The sequence below is a fragment of the Amblyomma americanum genome, chromosome 1 (assembly GCF_052857255.1).
Source record: "Amblyomma americanum isolate KBUSLIRL-KWMA chromosome 1, ASM5285725v1, whole genome shotgun sequence".
Classification (NCBI taxonomy): Eukaryota; Metazoa; Arthropoda; class Arachnida; order Ixodida; family Ixodidae; genus Amblyomma; species Amblyomma americanum.
In genome coordinates, this window is record NC_135497.1 from 192,327,784 (window position 1) to 192,351,449 (window position 23,666).

Here is a 23,666-nt window from a genome sequence, read left to right on the forward strand (position 1 = left end):
TGCAGTATTTTTTCGTGCTTCATAGTTAGTTAGTGCATATAATTAGTTAACGTTTTAATTACTGCCTTCGGAACAAAAGTTTCAAATTGGAAGTTGTAGGTCGCCTTGAAAAACATCAGATTTAAATGTTTACAACAAATTGCCATTGACGTAAATTTGTTTACTGGCCCGAAAAGAAAGCCCGCCAATAGGTTAGCAGTTGCTGGTGCTCACCTTGCGGCCACTGCAAACACAAGGCCCCGTCGGGGAGAGCGTTTCGAAGATCAACAGGTTTTGTACTCGAACAGCGCGCCTTGGGGCTCTGAAGCGGCATCGCTATCCCGTGGTAGTTTTCGCATTTCGCGGGCTATATTATAGCCCGGTAAAAAAAAAAGCCAAAATGGTGCCATGTTGCGAATATTTCAGTCTACTGTTTTTCATTACGACCTACATACCCCGATCCGGAACCAATATGTAAAAAGTTAGCTAATTGCAGCGTATTTAATTATTACCTAACTTTTCAAAGTGAAAAAGAAATTGCTGCAAACTGGGCCACACGGCAGGAGTTTCACTCGCCTGGGACGCTCCGTCTTTTTTCAAAGCCTAGTTACACTGAGCTGGCACACCTGGTATACGCGACAAAGGTGGCAGCAGCGGTCGTCTTAATTACTAGGAATGTTATCAGTGGAAACAAACTCTTCCTTCCTAGTCTCACGATGATCAGACTGAATTATGATACAGGTACCAATTAATGACTTTGAACTTACCTAAGTCGTAGGCTGTGGCTGTGAAGACACGTTGCAGCAGACGACCCCGGATTAATTTTGCAGACCCAGGATTTTTAAAGTGCACCTCAGGACTCCAACAAATATCAACACATGTCCCACCGATCCCTTACTCTTTGCTGTCGGTCTCTAACTTCACCGAATCACCTCAGCACACGTTTAATAACTCAGTATACACGGGCATGTGTTTGCTTCGTATCCTTGTAAAAGTGGCCGCCGATGCCGGGTATCGGACCGGGCACGAGCAGAACGCCCTAGCCGCTGAGCCACAGCAGGGAGTGAAGAATTCCACTTAAAAGACATTTTGTTAGGATCGTGGGCCATCACAGGCGTAATAGTTACGACTGGCGAGGACTTCGAAAGAGTAACGCGTATAATAGTAGGCATTTTGTTTTAAACGTACCATGTGTTTATTTATTCTAACTCGTACCTAACACCTTTTGACGTTCAGTATATGTTTAAACTCCAACACACCATTTCGTAACCTTAGCGCAGCTGTTTATTTGAACTTCTGCGATTCTGTCTTTTCGTACCGCATTTCGCGTTGCCATTGCAACAAGCATTTGAAGCTATGGTCGTTGTAACTGAGAATGAATAAATTTTGTTTTCGCATCACTGTTGTGTCAGAAAAGATCCGGAATACACAGCTTCAAGACAATTCGGATCGATTCTTAACGCGATAAGGTTCAGGAGTTCGTGTCACAGAAACTCCGGCGTTCTCGTCGGTGTCGTTGACCGTAAGCGAAAAATCCCCAGAGAAGCAACCTAAAGGAGATGGCCACCTAGGTGACGTAACCTTTTGGAGTCATCACAAACTGCCCACCGGATTGTGGACGCGAACTGAGCACCGTGGCAGGCGGCAGGTGGCAGTTAAATTAATGTTTGGCCGCGAGAGGTCGCTCGGGAAGAGCAACGTGGGTCCCACAAAGCCCTCCCGGTGGCAGCACCTGCCATCCCAGGGCAGTAACGCATCGCTTAACTACTTCATCACTGCGCCTGGAGTGGAATGAGCGCTCCCAGGGATCTATGAATGGGAAGTAGGCGGCGATCAATTCCGCATATATGGGAGTTAGCCCATTAAGGCTGTCGCGTCATAGCCCTTCAGGTGGAGTTCAAGCGTCCCCTCCAATTTTCCCCTTACTTCCGCATTACTTCGCAAACCGGTGCGCCATCAGCTGTGCAACGCTTGCCCCTCCCTACTATTAATCAGCCGCAGAAACTACTACCTCTGACCTTTTCCCCCTGGAGACTCTTGCCTCTAAAGGTGAAGTTTGTTCCAGGTGTGTATGCAAAGAGCCCCATGACACAGGCAGCCCTTCTACAAGGTGCTCTAGCCTGCTTAACCGAGGAATATACTCAGCACACCCTCATCTTCACCGACGGGTCAACTACTTAAGAAACTTCTTCCTGTGGCCTTTATGTGCCCTCAACAAGCACTGTCCTTTTTTTACCGGCTGCAGCCGAAGACACCCTCCACGACAGCTGAGCTTCACGGCATTAAATAAACTGTTTCCTGTATCCTGCGCTGAACCCCCGGTCGATGGGTTATCTTTACTGACTCCAGAGCATCTCTACAGATCCTGTCCAACCTGCTGAACAAAACCAATCATGAGCTCGTTTCTCTTGACATCGGGTATCTACATCGTTTGGCTATTGCCGCAGGTCACTGCATAACATTTCAATGGATGCCAGCACACTGTGGCATTCTCGTCATTGAAAAAGCAGATGAAGCGGTCAGTAAAGGCCACCAACATCGGAGATACATTCGGACATTCTTCACGAAATCTGATGCCTCCCAAATGGCTAAAAGATTTCCTTCCGAAGAAACGTATCGGCTCTGGAGCTTGTCGACACATCGCTACGAATTTCTTTGCTCAATCGACCCCCACCTCACATCAAGACTCCCACCCGCAATTCCTCGCCATCCGGAAACACTTTATGACGGCTTCGCCTGAGCGCTGCATTTACAAACGGCTTGCGATACCGCTTCGGTCAAATGAGCAGTCCGCTTTGTGACAACTGCGGCTCGATCGAAACTGTGGAACATACCCTGCTTGAGTGCCCTGCAAATGCTGACGAGCTTCTGTACTATGAATATAGCATGGAGGAGGTCTCCCCAGTGCCTCTAACAATGGACCGTGTTCAAGGTCCCTTAGCCTGCCTTAGGCAACAGGGACATGCAATGAACTTTTTGTTTGCATATTCAAATGGCATTAGACATCTTGGCTAGCTCTAATTTCAATTTGCATGTTACCCTCATGCATTATTCAAGCAGAGAACTTTGTTAGTCCATTTGTCAGACTATGCACTTCATCATTTCATGTGTTACATCATTACTCGCCGATGCACCTTAGTACGCATTTAATGGCCACATTTCCTGTTCCCCTCTTTTTATTTCTTTTATTTTACCTTTTCCGCACCGCTCTTTCTCCGTTTTTATCTCCCCAAATTCTCTTCCCAAAGCAGAGTAGCATGCCAGCGATTTTTAAACACCGGCTAAATTCTCTGATTTTTCATTAAAGAGTTTCTCGCTCTCTCTCGCCATCGACAAAAAGATTACGGAACGTGAACCTATTTCTCTTCGTCGTGGTCGTCCTCTTGGCAGTCGTTTTCGCTGTGCCTTGGGTAGAGAAGTTTGTTCAGACTTGGAAATGTAATTCGGCGACTGGAAAAAACGCCCTGTACCACTCAAAAAATGCTTGTCCGCAGTTGCTCTTACCGCCAGCCATTTTAGGAGCGCACTGCCGCTAGTGGTGCAAGCTTTCTTGAGGTTAAGCAAGAAATCACGGACAACCGCAGCCAAGCAAAATGTAATCAACTGCCCAATGATTAGATCATGCGCTATGTTCGAATAAGCCAGCCGCGATTTTTTCATGTCGGCTAGGCATTTTTCATTTTTTTTATAGGTTGCTTGTTTTATGAAACTGTGATATGGTAAATGAGGGAAAATGAGAAATAAGATACAACTCGGGTTTTTTTATTACCACTTTTTACTGTGAACTAGCCATCTGGGCTGCTCCGAATGGCAAGCAACGACGCCGTTATCCGCATGCAAGAAACGACTGACCAAACGCATTGTTCATTCGTTTTCGAAGCAATTTATTTCGCCATTTCTATACAATTACAACGTGAAACGATGCCAAGGAACAGAACATGGCTGCGTCGCAGGCAGTCGCGTTTCGCAGGCTTGTATGTACATGGTTCGAGGGGCACTGGGAATAGGGCGTGGGTCCAAGATATAGCGAGTGGTGGCTAGATAACGGACTGTCTAGTTTGAAATTAGGTCACTGAGACAAGCGGAAGAGATCCGGGAGAGCGGAAGTAGGGCTGCCTCTGCCCATTTGCTCAGGAGTGACGGCTCGAGACACAGCCCGCTGCTGATAAATTGGGAAACACTGCGCACGATTCTTTGGGGCAGAAGGCGCAAGGTTCACGGCTCTTCGCGCCGAATTTGTCCAAACCCCGCACGCGTATTTATTTTGGCACTAAGCGAGCACAAAACTACATTTCCCTAAAACTAAAAACCTGGAAGAGAAATAACTTAGCGATGTAGAGGTGGGGGGTGCGAAGAACAGATCCCTAACTTGTCGGCGTAAGCGAAGGCGTAAAAAAAGCTGCTCTACTTTTTTTTATTTTTCTTGTTGCAGTTAGCATTAATTCTTGCTAGGGTAGTCAGCAAAAGAAAATAAATGTTCACTGAGGAAAACGAACTCGAACGATGCTGTTTTTTGTTGTTTTTTTGTGGTATACACTGTCTGCTTCATTGTCGCTTTAAACAGGTGCACTTCTTCGTCTCGGGTGCTTGAGCACCGCAACAAGTTGCACTCCAGTCGTGCACAAACCTAACGTAAGTTTCTATCCTGGTGCTTTGACGCTTGTGTTTGCGAAATGTTTTCTTTTCTTTAGTGTCCTGTGTTTCTTACTTTTTTTAGGAACAGGTAACAGAAAGTGCCTGCGTAAATCTGGGCGGCTGCTTGTTGAGACGCAGTCCGAACGAATATACCGAGGCCAGCTACTGAAATAAAGGAAGCTTGCACTGTATTTGTAGTAGTGAACAGAACGAATTTGAATTTTCTGGCCTCAGGCAACGCTAAAGAGCAGCTACTGACCTTTACGCGACGCTTCGTACACTTAGCTTATGACGACGTGATAGTAAGGTCACATGCAGAGCCTAGTTTGACTTCACGTTCAACGCGCCTCCGAAGCACTCTCAAGGTGCGAGGCGGCTAATGATGCGGAAGCCTTCGCATCAAAACTTTGCATGGCACCATCCATCCGCGTTTTCCACTTGCGAAGCCACACGCAAAGATTTATACCCGGGACATATACCGTTCCATGGAGGGTCAAATCAATAGCTATGTGATCCGATCACCGATGACCGAGCACACTGAGGAGCAGAGTTTAGATCTTGGTGTACCCGCTTGCAAAACGCTGCTCTCTCGTCTTTTATGTCTCCTGGAGGAGTTCTGAGCAGCACAGCCCAAATGCCTGGCTGCGTCAATAATGGAGTAGATGTCAACAGTCCAACCTTCTCTCTGTATTAGTAGCTCCCGCGAATTGATTTATCGAGAAAAAACGCACATTGCTTCCAAGCCGAATAACTCGGTTTCCGTACCCCCCCCCCCCCCCCGCCCCACTTGCACATTGTTTCGAAAAGCGAATCTTGCACTCTTTCCCCCGATTTCCTGCAAGGAATTGGTACGCATGGAGTTTTATTATTGACACTCATGATCGGCGCCATTTCTGGTTGGTGTCTGCCTTCGTGTTCAATCTACGGTTTCAGGTACCGTCTCTGTAACCAAAAGTACAGTTGAGGACATTAAGAATGTCCACAAAGAACTCGAAATGCGCGACATCTAACTTAATGCACCAATGCGGTTTAGAAGGTGGCTATGCGACGCTGATTGTGGTTCCTTAAGGCTGGGACTCACGTTCAAACGTTCGCGCGAAGGAAACAAATACGCACCGAATTCCCCGACCCGGGTAACTGGCCATAGTTCTGGAATCAAGTGGAATATTTTCGCTGTTGTTATTTTTGCCACAACAAGCAATTTCTAGTGTGTAACCTCGCTGTTTACCGCATTTTTCTTAAAGAATTATAACGAAACTTCTCGTTAAATTTAAAATATTTAATAGGATTGTTTGCGTCTCTGTATTGTGCATTACACCCACATACTCTTGCTCAGCAGGCGAATGTCCCATCTACTGAATCACCGCGACGATAAGCTTCATTACAATTAATAGTTCAGCTTGGAATCGGGGCACCATGAATAGTGAATCAACCCTGGCTGCTTCAAGTGTGGCTCGAACAGATTCCATTGCCATTTCTTCCGGCGCCCGATATCTGCGCTTCGTGACAAGACAAGCTCCTGAACACGAAACAAACTCACTGGGCGCTCAGAAAGCTGACTGAAAGAAAAGACTGCGACATCTTGTGTTTGGTCTGTGCGCGCAAGGATGTTGATGGCAGCTCCAACCAAAAGAAACTAATAATCATCACCGTGCTCGCGCCAACAATGTCAGTCGCGCTGCGTTCATTGCGATGCTCCATACTTAACCCTTTGAACTGTTAACACAGTGCAATTGTTCTTTCACAATAGCACGGTCTGTCACTGAAGTGACCGCGACTTGTTTAGCAATTTTTGTGCTTGTGTACGTAAGGTAATCGCCAGGGCAACTTACATGCCTACAAATTTGTAAACGAGGCAGGCTTCACTCATAATGCCAGCTAAAATAAAAATAGCTGTGCCCGCGTGTCTACCAGGCGATGGTTGTGTGGGCTTCGTAATCATCCAATTAAACTACGTTCTCTCTGTTCTCTTACGTCTCTTTACCTGTTTCTTTCAAACAAGAGGAGGTAGTGTGAATGCTCCGACGTAGCCGAGTGGCTAAACTAATCGGCCGCTTAACCTATGTGAGGCCGTGTGAACGCTAGTGTCGACCTGCTTCGGAGTCTACAAAACAGATTAATTTTCCATCAATTCTCTTCTCAGATGTTCTCCTTGTGCCCATCGCGTAAAGTAGTCGCGGCTGCACACAGATTCTTCCAGTAGCACTCCTAGAACAGATAAATGCACCAGGTATATTTTTGCCTTCTTCTACATTCACAAATGGCTTTATTTCTAGTGCCCGACAACCGTTAAGACTTGCTCGACACTATTGCCATTATGCCGACCGAACACGATGCTCGCCGCGTGCCACAGCTTCCAGCATTCCAGCCCATATCGAAGTTGTATGCAATCTACATCACGCTACACGGTCACAGCAAGCGCCGATTCGTGTCTGCTAGTATGCTACGCTGCGCTGCGTCAATGGGGCCTAAGCGCTTTCCGAGGCTGTGGCTGTCGGCGGCGGCGGCTTCAGCATGGCCGCTGATTGAAGCATGACCGCCTGCGAGTGCTCGCGGGCCTTGCGCCGCAGCTCAGACACGCTGCTGGTCGTGGTGACTTCGTCCGAGCCGCCGTTGCCGCTGGAGGCACCGCTGGCGTTTCGGCCGGCGGTGCCAGAGAGCGCTGGCGCGCCTGAAGTGATGATGGCGCTGCTGCCGCCGCCGCTAGCGCCGGCGGCCGCTGCGCTGGCGGCGGCCCCCAATTGGCTGAGGGCCGCGGCAGCGTGGTGGCTGTCGGAGGAGGCCGCGTGGTGGGGCGGTGCCGCCGCGTGCGCGGGCGCCTGGTGCGGCGGCGTACCGTGGCTCTTGGCGACGCAGCAGGCGCACAGGGGGTGCATGCCTGCGCAAGAGGGAAGCCGCGGGTTAACGGCGAGGGCGTTTCACAGCACGTGTTGCAGCTACGCGATGCTCGGGCGCTGACAGCGGCAACAAAGTAGGGAGGTTGAAGTGGAATAAGCTTGCACTACAGAGGAAAGTTCGCGCCGGTAAGTCTGCTCTCAGGGGTTTCCTCACAGCACTTCAAAGACTCAAAACAAAGTGTGCAAAAACATTTGTGTTTGCCCATTTGTTCGGACGAAATCAGCAATCGAAGGCGCACCGTATCTTTCCTGTCCGATATTGCTCCTGTTGGCGCAGCGGCAGGTGAATGTCAATGAGCACAATGGGTGTCCGTTAATGAAGCTCCACCTCTGAGCACAGCCAGCGACAATATACTACCGAATTCCTGCGCATTCTTCTAAATACCGAATACCTGCGCCTGCACTTGGAACAGGGCCCTTTAATCCCCCCTGAACTTTCGGAATCCCTTCTTCGGTTTCGGAATCCCCAGGAGATATGATCGTGTGCTGATTCAATGATCAACGAGAGCTTTCGCATAGAGGAGACGTACTAGTGAAGACGTGTACCGTACCATTCGGGTGCCAGGTGCGCATGCGCCGTGGCCAGATGGCGACGCGCCTCTGACACTGCGCATGCCTAGCTAACACCCGCCAGGCGCTCCGCTATGCTACGCTCCGCTATGCTGAAACTCTCTCATGAATTTTAACGTGCCAAAGCTACAATGTGGGCTATGAAGAACACCACATCCTCGACCTCTGGGGATCTTTAACTTGCACTGAAATCTCAGTACATGAGAGGTTTTGCATTTCGGCTCCTTCGAAATGAGACCGCCGTGGCTGGGCTCGAACCAGAGACCCCGTGCTCATCAGCAAAAGGCCAACCACTGCGGGGGATGTGTTTCGTGTTTTGCTGGGCAGGCAACCCCCCCCCCCCCCCCAATTAACGTTGAGAACCGAGCGGCAGTATATTGCAACAATTCTTTTGCCAATTCGATCGTTTTCTTGCCCTCGACCACTGTTCGCTGCAAATAAATGACGTGAGGGATGTTAGCTAGCCAGAAGGTCAATCGCCGGCCTCGGTATCAAACGCGGAGCTAACTATTGGCAAAGAGGCAAAAGGACCAATCATAAAAAGAATCCTTACAAAATATGGCCCCATGTTCAAAGGATCGGCACAAGCGTTAAGAAGGGGTACACATGTGGCCTCTAATGCAAAACAGCGCAGTGCATAGCCAGCACCCATAAAGTAGTGAACTACCAAACACTCAGGAGGCCATCGCGCGACGGCCGCAGTGTTGGTAATCAATTTCCGCGCACTCTTTTTTTTTTATTCGAGAAGTGTGCCATGAGGCATTCGTTGAAAAAAGGAAAGGGGGGGGGGGGGGGGAAGGAATGCACGGGATTGAAATTTAAAAGAAGGAGTGAAGAACCGTTGCGCTGAGGTAGTCGCAGAGGTTGTTAATGAAACGGTTGTCCATTGTCCACTTCACGAAGTCACTTTCGCGGTTCCACCGCAGGCCCACCTCCCTGAGGAGCCGTTTTCTGATAGCAGCCGTCTCTGGGCACGTCCACAACAAGTGCCGAACATCACAAATGTCCGGTGCAGCGCTACAGTGAGGGCACCTGTCAGGTACTGGCAGATCTTTGGCACGCCACCGATGACGGACAGATGGTGCCAGAGCCGCCCCTGCCCGAATCCGGCGCACGGATACCTGCTCCTGCCGAGTAAGACTACGGGGGAGAGGGTGCGAACACGGAGGAATTAGAGCGCGCGTTCGCTGGCGCAGAACTTCGGAATCGGAAACATGGGACAGGAACGGATATTGAGGAAGAGGGGAAGGTGGCGGATCGTCTAATGTATGAAGATGAGTCATAGCATCCGCTTGAATGTTATGTGGATCCTGGGCATGGCCGCGAATCCAGTGTATGCGCACAGGACATGGATACTTTGCGCAGAGCACATGAATAGATTGTGAAATCTGGAACGTTCGTCGAACAGCCTTAAGCTGTTTAAGGGCGGCGCGGGAGTCGGTGTAAATGTGAACTGTATTGAATGTTGGAACGAGCGGAAGGGAATCAATGGCATTGTAAGTGGCTTGAAGTTCCAATGCCAGGGGAGTGCGCGTATCCGCAGTATACGTCGCGCGAGAGTTGAGATTCGGATGAGATGGACTATACACAGCAGTAACTTCCCTCTCTGCAGAATGTGATGCATCCGTGTATAATATGCACCCTTCAGGCAGATACGCTGCTGATACCGACGGGGAAACAGTGGGGCGATTGTCAGTGAGCTGGCAATAGGACCACGGTGGAAGGGTCTTTAAACGATGAAGTTTGAGAGACTGTTTTCGAGTTCTATTTGCCACCCGTTGGTCGATGATTTCACTGAGTGTATTAAGTTGTGCGAACTCCTGTAGCACAGGTATGGATGTTAAACGAGGCAGATATGTTCTGACGCGCATAGCCTCACGATTGATAGCTTCAAGGGAGTCCCACTGTCTGCGGGTGAGACGTTGAAATTGTGCCTGATATACTATCCGTGGCTGAAGGATAGAGCGCACAAGCTGGCGGGCCGTATGAGCACGTGCGCCACAAGAGCGCATAGCTATGCGACGAATCAGACCTAGAGTAGCGTGAACCGATACGAACAACGTTTTTCAAATTTTCGCGAACGGCATACAGGTGGCGGAAAATTTGTTTTGCGCAATTTTCTCTGCCATGTGATTGAAATTCGGCTAATCAAACGTTACGTTTTCTTTAGCGTAAGTACAACTCTGCTGAAGCACGCTTTCGGGTCTTGTCCTGTTATGACAATGTAGGTTTCGCCGTTAACACCTCTAATATAACAACAAATGCAAAAACTCATGCTTATCGAATGGCGTTTACGACGCCGTCATACCACGACTTTAGAAGTACATTTCTTTAATCGCGTGTTTACGGATCTTTACGTGTTCCTCGGTGAAACCATGGCTGCGGTGCGCGCACATGGTTCATCGCACTCGTTCGTAACCCCCTTTTTGCGGAGATTGCAATCTTCCCTTACTCTACATTTTTTGCGCACATGCAGCGCGTCAGAAAGACATGGTTGTCTTGCGCAAGCTGCCAGTGTTCAGGTCATATGACTTCAAAATTCTCGAGCTACTATCTGGGGCGAATACGTTGTTGGTGAGCAACTTCTGTTTTGTCGCTGCCTAAAATGATGAACAAGCTGTTCGTAGATTAAAGAAAAAGTTCTGTATGGTACCTCACATGTACTAGCACGAAAATGCGGTAATGCCGCTCCTTGTCCGTTCTGATTCTTCTTGTCTGTGCCCTAGTCTGTCTGAGCCGACGCACTGTGCACTATATTCCGAGAATGCGAAATAGATTAAACTGCTTGCGCACTGAACAAATATTAATTTTTAAAAAGAGGATGTTTCATTACACAAGCTCAACTGTCTAACTGCGCCTGTCAGTAAAAGAGAGAGTAGTAGTGCAAAAAGAATATTTTCTAGCAGCAGTCACAGTAAGATAGACTCCCAAGATAGCTTCTGAATATTTTAAAGGGTGCAGTCGGCCGGGGTCAAAAGTCTCTGGACCACGAGTTATTCAAACGAAACCCATAGCTCTAGTATTAGCCGACGGCTGGCGACTACACTTGCGGAGATGAAAGAACAAAATTTTCTCTTTCACGTCCACTAGTGTGGTCTCCAGCCGCCGGCTAATAGCAGAGTTATCGGCTTCATTTGAGTAATACGTGGTCCAGAGACTTTTCAGCCTGACTGTACATTGATTAACAAATTTATGGTGCCAAATTAAGCACGTCGTATGGATATGAGAGAAACACTCCGAATTAATTTTAACCGACTGGGCTCCCGTAACTTATACCGAAGTGTCAGTGCCCGGGCGTTTCAGCATTTCGCCTCCATTCGAGATGCGATTACTGCGCGCGGCTTTGATCGCCTCCGCGAACTGGACCACATCAGCAGAACGCCATTGGGCAGCAAAACGCGACTGAGCCAAAGCGGAATGTCCAAAGATAGAAGTTCACTGGTAGCTTGACCTCCTCAAGTCGTCTTAATATGTTCGCTTACACGCTACAAAAGTGAAAGATCCTGTTAAGAACGCCTACTTTTACAAAGTTGGCATTTTCGATGCACGAAGAAGCTCCTTGCATATTCACGCCAGATCACGAATCTCTCCACGTGGGTAAGTTCGCGGGACACGTTCTGGTTGAGTGAAGTAATGAATTTAACAGCCGCGCGTACATACACGCACGCAAAGATGGCGCCGCAGATTCTGTTTTGAGCCCCGCCGCGGTGGCTCAGTGGTTAGGGCGCTCGACTACTGATCCGGAGTTCCCGGGTTCGAACCCGACCGCGGCGGCTGCGTTTTTATGGAGGCAAAACACTAAGGCGCCCGTGTGCTGTGCGATGTCAGTGCACGTTAAAGATCCCCAGGTGGTCGAAATTATTCCGGAGTCCTCCACTACGGCACCACTTTCTTCCTTTCTTCTTTCACTCCCTCCTTTATCCCATTCTTTCCGGCGCGGTTCAGGTGTCCAACGATATATGAGACAGATACTGCGCCATTTCCTTTCCCCCAAAACCAATCATTAATCAATAATCATTGCAAAAAGTCGACGTTCGCTTACCTTTGAAGGGGAAGGATGCGGCGGCAGCAGCTGCGGCGGCGGCGTGCCCCGCAGCGAACTGCGCCGACAGGTGCGGCGGGAAGTACATGGGCGGCAGTGGAAAGCGCGGATGGGGGCCCAGCAGTGAGTCTGGAGCTGAGCAGCCGCCGGCACCTCCTCCTCCCGCTCCGGCGCCGCTGCCGGCGCCCACGCCAACGCTGGGAGGCCCGCCACCATGCCCGCCCAGACTCCTGCGGGAACCGTATTCGCTAGAGCTGATCGCATTCCTCTTCAGTCAAAGGGCAAAGATCGCGCAGGCGCTGTGCACGCTCTACGTGCATCCAAAGCTCGTTACCACACCTCACGAGTTGCTGCGCGGATTGCATAGGGTGGTCCAGTTGAAACACGCATTCCTTTTCAGTACAATCATGACACGCTCATCGAAGTGCAGCAGATGACAATGAATACGGCAGGCCGCTGTACTCAATGCTGGGGGTACGGTTTCCACCTGCGGCCTGCTTGAATTTCGTTTTTTTTTTACTTAATCTTCATGATAGCTTTCAATCAGGAAATGATGCAGTGCAATTAGACTTTGCTTATTTCGACTGTTACATTCTTCGCCCTCTTATCTTGCAAGGCCCTCACTGCAAAATTGCTGTCTGGTTCTCGCATGCGGTGTTTACAGCGCGGAAGGCCGCGAACCTATGGTCTTTCATCGTTTCTGCATTTATTGGTTATAATCCAGTTTATTTCCTTTTTTTTATTTTATGCTCATCATCCGATAAGCTCTATTAAGAAAATTCTGCGTTTTACGATCCTGTATAGCCTTCGCTAGACGACAGCAAAAGTGTTCCAAGAATTAAATTTCTTGTTTAAATATCTGCACAGCCTTCTTACCTTCCATCTTGCAAGGTTGAAGTGCAGCTGCGAAAAATGCGTTATGCTGTTACTTCAGCACTCCCTGAGTACTCTAAGTGAAAACCTGGCATGACGAAATCGAAATCAACTTTTGACACTGGCGATGAGGAACTATATAATTGTATACAGAGGAGCTGAACAGCCAGATTGCCAGGATGCCGGCATAACGCCTTTAGCTTAGTTTTTTCGCCATCAGTACGTATTAAGAGTGCCGCCTGAAGTCCGCGCAATGCAACCTTCCTCAGTCGAGAGGACATTCTCGTCCCAGGAGAGCGCACACTCACGAGTCAGCGGCGAAGGCCGAGAAGAGCGGGTGCTGGTGCATGCCTCGCAAGGGTAGCGACGCGGCGGCTGCCGCCGCGAACGACGACAGGGCGTCCTTGAAGAACGGGTGCTGGTGGTGCTGCTGGTGGTCCATGACGGAGGAGGCCGACGAGGCCACCACGCCCAGCGCCCTCGAGGCCGCGCTCAGCGGAGGCGGCAGCAGCGACAACGGAGCCCTGCCGGCAGCGGCGGCGGCGGCCAGGAGCGGCGAGCCCATGGCCTCGTGCGCCTTGGCCAGCGCCTCGAGCCTCGACTGGTCTGCCAGCCGCGACGGGTCCAGCAGGGAGGATGCCCCGCTGGTCATGGCGCCGACGCCGCCGGTCGTGGAGGAAGCTGCCGCCGCGCTGCCCGCAGAGTCGGACTGCGCCGACGCCTGCGACTCGTCGTCATCCTCGTCGTGCACGGTCAAGGAGCCGCTGTTAACGGGAGACGGGGCGGAATACGTTTGTCTAAAGCTCTCAAGAGCCAAGTGACAGGTTGGCAGGTTCCTCCTACTGGAGTAACAAAGTCATAGCGGCAATTTTGATGCTATTGTACATGCCCTAACGCCTAAAAAGAGCTCAGTGCGTACCATATATGACAGCAGCTCGCCAACCGTTTGTTATGAGCCCTGGCGTGCCAAAGCTTCCTTCACTGCTTCGCTTTCTCTCTCTCTCTCTCTCTCTCTCTCTCGCGCGCGTTCAGCGGTGAAAAAGTGGCGGGAGAGATGAGCTCCGCTTCCCACCTGCTGTGCACGCCCTGCTTGTCGGTCCGCTCTCCCGGCGAGACGGGGCTCGGGGGCCCGTTGTCGGCCCCCGTGGCCAGGTCGCCCCCTCCGCCGGCGTCCGCGGCTGCAGCAGAGCCCGAAGCGGCGCCGTCCGGCCCGGCAGCCGAGCGGTCTTTCTCCTCGCGCTCCTTGCGCAGCCGCTCGGCCTTGCGCCACTTTGCGCGACGGTTCTGGAACCACACCTGCGGGAAGGCGTGTACTGCTGTTGTGGAGCTGCTAGTCGGAAGAAGAAAAAAATACTTCCTTGTGCTCTACATAGTACCTGCTGCTCTTTTTATTATTTTTAACCGAGAATGAATCAATGTATATGAGGGCTTTCACGAGAAAGTATGACTTTTCTACCATCATTCACGTTCTGTTGTATCCCTACCGTGATAGGACCCTTTTATGTACTGCAGTGAGTCAATCTGTAGTGTGGACGCAGGTTGTCTCTCACAGTATCGAGCGAATGAACAATGTCTTGTTTCTAGCACGATGCGTAACATTTAATCAGTTCTTGCCCCAGCATCACTTTCATACATATATATGAGCACTAGCGTACTTCGGAGACCCTACTTGCGTGAGCGTAAATCCTGCATAGCTGAGTGTGTAGCAATAATATTCTACCCCGATATTTTTACCAGATCCCAATGAACGCGAACCGTCGGCTGGAATATCAAGTCTCTGTCGCAAATCGTGAAACATGTTCTTCCCCATTTGGGCCGCGTGCATGTTCATAGATGCATGCTTCAGAAATGCAATGGAATCGGAAAGACTGGATCGGTACTCCCGTTTCTTAGCGCAACCCAATAACAAATTTTTATTGGGATGGCGTCTTCGAACGCCTTGTGCTGCGTTCGCGGCCAAATCACGTGCAGCGTTTTTAAACAACTAGCGTTGACAAGATTGACGAAGGTGACAATGGTGCCGCGCTTTCATTTTCCGCTGAACGCCAGCGGGCACGTGCACACCTTACGTTGCTGAAACCGAGCGGTATGAGGCGTATGGTCGCCAAAAAGGCCGCCTTGTGTCTTCTTTCACCTCGACCTTAGACCTTGGGAATGCCTCTTCTGAGCAGCCGCTCTCAACCGCATCCACATAGTCTGATGGCGGAGTGCTAGACGCACTTTGGCACGGGTCGGCCAGGGACTGCACTGCCTCCGGGATCGGCCCGGGGCCTATGGGCCTATTAGCGCATGGCGTCTTTTCTTTCTATCTTACCTCTCCTATTTTTTAACTCTCCTACTTTCAGCATGCGGCAGCAAGCATGGTTCGGCTTGAGCCAGTAGGCAGGCCCGTGCACTTTCCTTTGTTTCTTCCTGTCAGCAGCAACAGCAGCAGCAGCAGATAGTCTGACTGTGTCCAGATGACCCACACCTTACCCTCCCACTCAGCCCATCTCCCCAACCCTAGGCGGACTAGGTCAATCGGAGCTCGCCCCAGCCAACTCTGGCAAGCGGCGGGTGTTACCTTTGGGGCCCTGGACTAAGGGTACCATGCTCGTTTTGACACGTCTTCCTTCTACATCCTACCGAATAGAATGTCTTACTACTAATGCTCCTACTACACTTTTCATTCGCTTCAGTGTTTCATTTAACGACTGAATGCGTATATATACATTGGGATCACGTCCTATAGGCGCGCTCTGCTTGCAAGCAGTCACACCCTAAACCTTCGGCGTTCGTCACCTTCGTTCGCCTGCTGGAACGTTCGGTAGCGAGACGCGCCACAGGCTGGGGACTTCCATCCTCTCGCTTTCTACCGACCCTTTCATTTCCTATTGTGCGCGCAGGGGGGTTGAGACCGGAGCAGCGACCCCAGCTGTAGCAGCAGCAGCAGCAGTGCCACCGTCTGCAGCCAAGCCTCGTCCTGCGTGCAGTGGCCCCCGCAAGCCACGGCTTCGGCTGCGGCTTCGAAGCGGGCGGTTCGCGGCGGCGGCGTGTGATTTACGCGCGCGTCGCTCGCGGGGGCTAAGTGAAACAAATGAGGCGGATTTTCTCGAGTGCGGCTTCTCTTGGCGACCGCGCCAAAACCCGGGCGGCGCGCGGCTTTCCCGCCATTGGACGGCCGACTCAATTAGCCCTCGCGTCGGCCGACCGAAGCGCCGGGCCCGAGCGCGCCAGGCTATGACCGCCCCGTCGCTCCGGCCGGCTCCCGGGTCTATTATAAAGGAGCGCGACCCTCTCTCTTCCCCCTCGGGCCTTTCTTCGCCCTTCGAAGGGAAGAAGAGGGCGCGGGGAACGCCCGCTTTGTTTACCCGCATGCCCGTTTCAGTGGATCTTCTTCCTGTCACTTTTTTGTTTTTGTTTTTATTTCCGGTCTGCGCTCTGTCTGCGCTCATTCTCCGCTGTGTGATGCGGTACTTCGCGTCGCGGTATCTGTGATCGGCCACGTGGTGGCTGCCTTTCAGCGAGCGCAAAGCGAGGCGCCCTGCAGTTGACAGTCTGGTGTAGAGTTCAAGTTCAGCCGGGACTACTAGGGAGGAAGGCGAGGACGGGAAGTGGCTGTGGAAACGGTTCATTTTCCCTTCTTAATTACGTTGCCGCAGTAACTCCATCGAAGTGAGGTTTTGCTGGTCAGTGGGTCCTTCCTGTTAAGATCGTATTTTCGAATCCCTCGAGATTTGTGAGCATCAAGCACCCAATGTCACCGGTGGCGCAGTGAACCCAATTTTGCGAAATAGCGTTACGTTAGTGTGCCACTGGATATAGTTGATGGAGATTTTTAGCCCCACCGTACGGTAAACACGGTAACAACGGCAACTGCTACCCTACGGCAAATGTTGCTAGGCAAGACTGACAATGGTAGCAACTAAAACTGTCTAATAAGAAAAAAAGCGGACATAGCGTAATAAGGAACGGCAACTGAAGCACCTGAAGCTGTGCTTAATACGTGTTTTCTTAAATTTACGCCAAACCAGATAAATGAACGGGAATTGGTATTTTAGGCGTGTGCAAAAACCAATACAAATATTCCTGGAAGTTTAGATTTTTCATGGGCCTGTGATCAAGAACAAGTGAGTGTGCCTGCGACTGAGACACTGTTAAATATGCTTTCTTTGAAGAAAGAAATTAAGCGCATTAAATATTTCACTCCTTTAAATATGTTTGAATGGCGCTCAGTGTGCCACAAAAGTACTGCTCGTCTTATTTATGCTGTCTACTTCGGCAATGTGCACGTGTCTACAGGATTTTTTTTGGGGGGGGAGGGGGTCAAACGAAAACGCTGCATTCCCTCATTTCCTAAAGGTACGGACACACATTTAGGGTTTCAGCGTGCAGTTCATGAAGGCCAGTGCAGAGCACATCCTTCGATTAGTGTTGGCCACGCACTTCCAAGCGATTGTCCTTTTTAGTGCATGGGATATATAGCAGCCAAAAGATTTCAGGACGCGCGGGCGCCGTGCGAATCGCAAGACTGCATAGTCTGGCAGAGCATGGCTCGGCTACCGAAACCACACTTGGCGCTCATAATACGCGCTCGAAGGGCCGGTCATCCTATGCGGCGGCGGCTTTCTCCACCTATGACTCTGTGCGAGAAGCGACTCTCAACGTTAACCACGAAAGTGGCGGGTGTTGCAGCGCCGATCCACTCTCTTGATTGGGTTTTCACGAGCGGCTGCAGAATCAAATGATCACCGCTGGCTTATCTGAAGCGGAAGAGCGAAGCTCTTCGATCCGCAGCGCCACTTTTCGCAACAAGGTGAAGGAACGGAAAGCCGTCACGTTGGCCCTCAGAGAAGCTCGAGCATCCTGGAAGCTTTGGTCCCCTATAATACGTGCACAAGAGGAGCCCCTTCCTGCTGCATACAGCCTTTGTAAAAAGTAAAGACACCAAGGGGGGTTTGTTCTGAGCCATGCTGCGTGGCTCGTTACGCATCACCGATGTTGGAGATCCCTTGAGGATGAGAGTAACTGTAGCCCTCACCCCTCCAAAACGCAGGACCTGCCCGGATGCTGCAAGAGCCCCACTACATGGTTCAGAAACAAACCCCTTGGCCTGTTTACTTTCGACAAGGGACGTGCATAGCCTATATAGAATTTAATTGTGCACTTTAATAGCCATAGAGTAAATGCATTCATTTACACGTTCTTTTGATTATGTGAAACTGACTCTACGCTACCTTCCAGTCGGCACCCAATATCGCAGTGAGACAACTAGCAAAGAGCACGCAGCCAACCATAACGTCAGCTCGCCTTCTAAAATGACGCGAGTGAAGCATTTATAGTGCTGCCCGTCCTAAGCCATGACCGAAGGATGTGTATCCAGGCTGTACATGGAGGGATGCGGGGACCACCATTAAACATGACTTGGTGCGGATACCGCGCCGCGGTGCATTCTACCAGTATTGCGTTCGAGGATGCAGCAGTTCCCTACCTGGACTCTGGCCTCGGTGAGGTTGATTTTCATAGCGAGATCCTCTCGCGTGAACACGTCCGGGTAGTGGGTCTGAGCAAACGCCTTCTCCAGCTCCTCCAGCTGCCAGGATAGAAAAGCAACATGCACAACACAGGTTAGGTCAGTTCCCAGCAATGCCCTTGCGCGCTAGCAGTGTAGAAGTGTGCAGTGCCTGCGCCCTGCACTTTGCACCTTTCGCTCCACACAGTTAAAATATAAGCCGCCGCGCTTTTTCAGTGGTTGTGGCGCTCGGCTGATGACCTGAAGGACGCGGGTCCGATCATGGCCGCGGCGGTCGTATTTCGATGGAGGCCAAATACTAGAGGCCCGTGTACTGTGCGATGTCAGTGCACGTTAAAGAACCCCAGGCGGTAGAAATTTCTGGGGCCCTACACTAAGGCCTCTCCCATGACGTGAGTTGCTTTGGAACGTTAAACCCACGTAAACCAAACCAAACAGTTAAAATGTGATTGGTGCACATGCGAAGTATCGACAAAATAACGCACATAGCAAGCTCGTTAAAACTTACAAGGCTGTGGAACAAGACGGAGCAGCCCACCTGTTGGACGGTAAACGTCGTCCTGTTCCTTCGCTGCTTTCTCCGCACGAAGGCGTCTTCGTGAAGCTCCGACTGGTATCCATAGCTACCATCTGTGGTAGAAAATAAAATACAAGGCGAGAATGAAGCAACGCTTAGAATATGGGGTCACATTGCGTTTGCGCAGGACTGCATGGTTGACTTACGTCCAAGCGCACGCCCCAGCTTCTGTTTTTCTCCGTGTACCTCGTTCTCTAGTTTGAAGATTGTGCTCAATGCTTATCTTGTATAGTCTACAGAGAGGATGGTACTCCGCATTTCTTTTTATATATATATAAACAGACATTTTGTCACATACATGTTGAAGGGGAGTCCTTTGATACCTGGAGCCAGGCAAGAGGAGGCGTCAATGGCGGCTGTTACGCGATAGCGCGAGCGCTACAGCGTCGTCTTCCCAAGTCAGCTGTGTGCCACTTGGCAATAGTAGGTGGCAAAATATAACTACTTACTCGCCATGGTTTCTATTTCCTGGAATGACACACCTAACGCCTGCGTGTGAAATAAGCCAACTTAGGCCAATGTAAACATGAGGGAATGCTGCTTTTTACACGGGGATGATAGAGTGGGAAATCAGTTGCGTAATGATTTTAGATTGAAAACGATATTACAGATAATTGAAGAAAAGACAACACACATGCCGCCAGAGGCAACCATTCGTCTCTCTGCTCAAATAGAATAACACGGGTATCGGTATTGGCGGCTACACACAGCCAAATGTACCTCCGAAAGTAGATAAGCCAGGCACCGCCGTAGAGCAGTACATAGTGCACCGCACGTGACATGCGCAGGTCGTGGCTACGGATCCCACCGCGCCCCGGCAGCATGTGGTTGTCTTTTCTTTGCTATCCCTAAAATTATCTTCTAACTAAAACGATTTCTCATCCTATTTCTCCTCTTCGTCAGGGACGGCGAGAGGCCGGAGTCCTTTATAGAGAGCCGTGTTGTGCTCATCCTTAAGTCTGGCGGGTGCCCATCTGACCCGCAGGCGTGGCGCCCGATCACTCTGCTCAACGCAGACTACAAGATTGTGGCGTCACTGCTGGCTAAAAGGTTGAGTAAGGTTTTAGCGGAGCTCGTAAGCCCTGCACAGACCTGCAGCGTGCCCGGAGGATCGGTGTTCTCGTCTCTCGCACTAACGCGTGACTTGTTCACGTTCGCCTCGAGAACGGGAATACCGGGTTGTTTCGTCTCACTCTATCAGGCTAAAGCCTTCGAACCAGTTGAGCACCGCTACCTTTTTGGCGTCTCGGGGCTTTCGGCTTCCCGCCGGGTAGTTCGTGGCACGGTTAGAGCGGCTGTATTTCCGGCCTTACAGCTCGGTTGCTTTTTAACGGCTCGTTGAGCGACCGCTTCAATATAGAGCGCGGCATTAGGGTTGCCCCATGTCACCAGTGCTATTCGTGTTGTGTTTAGACCCACTCCTACGCCGCGTAGCGGAGTGTCCATCGGTGCGCGGGTTCCCTTTGCCTGGCCAAGGTCAAGTGAAGGTGTCCGCGTACGCTGACGACGTGTCCCTGTTTTTTTCAGGACGAGTACAGCTACGCAGCATTCTTACGCTTTTTGCGAGTTACAGCGAGCTGTCCGGCGCCCTGCTTAACAGGGGCAGAGCAAAGCTCTGGCGCTTCGGCGCTTTGGCGTCAGACCTGCTGGGCGATGTTGAGTGGGTCTCGGCGGTTAAGGTCCTTGGCGTCGTGTTCCTCTCCTCAGGGACGTAGCTCGCGAAACCGTGGTCACAGTTAAGATCGACCGCAGAGCGACGTCTCGCAGTGGTAGCGCGTTTTCGCTTGTCGCTGTCTTAGCGCGCTTTTATTATTAGATCGTCTGTGTGCGCGCCGCTCTACTACGTAGCTCGCGTCACCTGTCCGCCGCGCACATTCACGCGTCGTTTGGCTACACTGTGGCGCTTTTTTCTGGCGGGAAAGACGGAGACCGTCGCTCGCGTGCTCTCCGCCTTCCACGCGCATGAGCGGGTTCAGCTTGCCCGATTTGCGCACAATGTGCAATATTCTAGCTGTCCGAGGCGTCCGCGACCTGGTCAACGCCACCGACTACCCGGGGAGGGGACTTCTCGCCTACCTTCTCGGGACGTCGAGGCGCCTCTTTTTTGGTCATGTAAAAGGTCCTTCAGCCGAACAGCAGCCGGGTTTCTTTAGATATGTCTGTCGGGCGGCTGAGTCTCTCACCGCCGCCCTGCCCGAGGTCGACGTCACTCAGACACAAGCCTCCCGCGTTTGCGAGCTCCTCGCTATCCGGGAGGCTACACCAGAACAGCTAGAGCGGAGCAAGCGGGTGCGGTGGCGAGATTTCACGTCCAACACCCTTCCACCAGACGTCCACGACTTCGGCTGGCTGCGAGGCTGGAGGGTCTTGCCCACGAGAGTCCGCGTCGCAGTGTGGGGCATCGCCCCTTCTTCGCGGTGTCCTCAGTGTGACAACACTGAAACCCTTGAGCACGCCATGTTTGAGTGCGTGGTTGCTAGAACGCTTTGTGGCGCCAGAGAGGCGCGGCTTCCTTGCAGGGTCGACCCCAGCGGGCCATGTTCCCATTGTTGCAGAGGGTGAGAGCGCGACTGTTCGAGCAGGCGTGCTTAGATTGGGTCACCCTCGAGGAGAAAGAATTCCTGCGCCGATGGAGCACCCGATTCATCAACACAAGCAGAAGCCGCGTCACCGTGTGGCGCCTGACATATTGAGTGTGCCGCGAGAACTTTGTATGCGGCGTTTGTGCGCGAGTGCCCCGCGTGCCCCCCCCCCTTCACCCTTCCCTCCCCCCCCCCCCCCCGCGCATTTGGACCCTTTTTTTGAACTGTTTTGAACGTTCACGGATTTTTTGTTTGTTTCGGGGCAACACTAGTTGCCAGTGTGCATCTTTTGTATAGGTCGGGTGACGCTAGTCGCCAAAACACGTCGTTTGTGTATGTCGGGCGACATTAGTCGTTGTTCTGTATTTTTGGTTTTACGAGGGACGGCTGTCCCTTTCAGGCTCGTTGTAAATAAACTTTTCTTGAATATCAGCTGATTTCTCACTCAAACCGGCACCATCGTAAAAAAACACATTCTCGCTTGCCTTCCTCCTTTTCAGTGACTGTTGGCTTCTCTCATATGTATATTCTAATGAGCCCTTCATCTTCCACCCCTTTAAGCAGTTAGAAATAAAAGATAAATATCAAAAATGTATAGGATAGCAGCCGTCGTCGACGGACAAGAATGCAAGGAAGCGTGCATGCTGATCAACATGCCAGTAGTCTTCATTTAGCGTTCATGCGCTGTTTGGTTTCCTCTCTGTTTTTAATGTGTATCCATAAATGTGATTAATGCGTAACAAATGAATGCGCATAATATATATGCGTCAGGCTTCGCTTCCACGACACCTGCCCATGCTTTACCTTCACGAGAACCAGCCGAAACCCGGCCGAAACTCGTTCATAACTCGCCTGCGACGAAATGTTCGGAGTGCAATGTGCGACCGACCACACTAGTTTTATTTTATACTTGTCGGCACACAAATCCGCCCTTTACATATTAGAGAATTCGCGAACTCTGAAAGCTTTTCAGATGTCTTCAAATATGTCATGTGTTTCTTATAGAGGATATAGTTTTCCGCGCGTTCAGATACACTGACGGACCTATTCATCTCTCACCCCCCCCCCCCCTTCTTATGCCTTCATCTCTGTTGTTTTTGCGCAGTAATGACAGGAAAAATTCCCCTGAGAACCGATCGAATTTCATTTATTAAAAGTTCAACTGTGGTCTAGAAACGCTCATCGGGTCAATTCACGAGCCAGTGCCGCTTAGAATCCGGTATGCTATATGACAGCAATCTGCAAAGAATATGGGTGCAATGCGGTGAACTTTCGAGGCAGGCTAGCGTCGAGTTCAATCGCTAATATGTAATTATATAAACATACTTCCAGATTTACTCGCAGCCTTGCAGCCTTATTCTTTTGCTGGATAACAAAACGCAGATGGCGAACGATCACAGGCTTGCCGTTGTAACCCACTTATGGCCTCTTTGAGCTTGAAAAGTGGTACTTTTATGAAAGTGCTGAGGCATTACAAAACGTATTACACCTTTTAGCCGCGTTACTTCCACACTCATCAGAAAATTTTATGTATCTATTGCGAGCCGAAAAATATCCCTTGCATACATTGCATTCCGAAAGATGATAACACGCAGAGATATGAAGTTACATAATGCTATCGGCAACACCAGGGTGGCCACCAATACGAAGAAGTGTCTTCGCTGTACCGACAAAGTACAATGTTTAACACCCCATGAAAAATGTTAAAACCGCTGATCAGCGTGAGGTTCCCGCGTTCCAATGCCAGGACGCGCTCTATTATCAATTCTCTTTATTCGTGTGGCGACTCCGCACAATATGTTCACATACGCCTTAATGTTTTTTCAGCGACATTGTCCCAGTGCTTCTTGAATCCACGGTTCGGGCTAAAACCTCATGAATAGTAAGTAACTTCTCGCTTGGCACTAAATACATCAGACACCAAGCAAGACGCTGACATATTTTGCTGAATGCTCCTGAGCTAACGACAAAAGTAAGCTGCACGATGATGCTCGAACCC

General features: G+C 50.7%; 1 protein-coding gene across 1 annotated transcript in view; it reads right to left on the reverse strand.

The window, feature by feature from the left end:
- Positions 1-5,414: 5,414 nt before the first annotated feature.
- The window catches only part of Drgx (Dorsal root ganglia homeobox), a 35,482-nt gene continuing 17,230 nt past the window's right edge, over positions 5,415-23,666 (reverse strand). Inside the window, exons 2-7 of the mRNA XM_077628355.1 lie at positions 19,047-19,138; positions 18,467-18,568; positions 14,069-14,292; positions 13,305-13,760; positions 12,124-12,353; positions 5,415-7,492 (exon numbers count right to left, since the gene is read on the reverse strand). Coding sequence (XP_077484481.1) covers positions 7,083-7,492; positions 12,124-12,353; positions 13,305-13,760; positions 14,069-14,292; positions 18,467-18,568; positions 19,047-19,138 — 1,514 coding nt within the window. The 3' untranslated portion in view covers positions 5,415-7,082. The remainder of the gene's footprint in view (positions 7,493-12,123; positions 12,354-13,304; positions 13,761-14,068; positions 14,293-18,466; positions 18,569-19,046; positions 19,139-23,666) is intronic.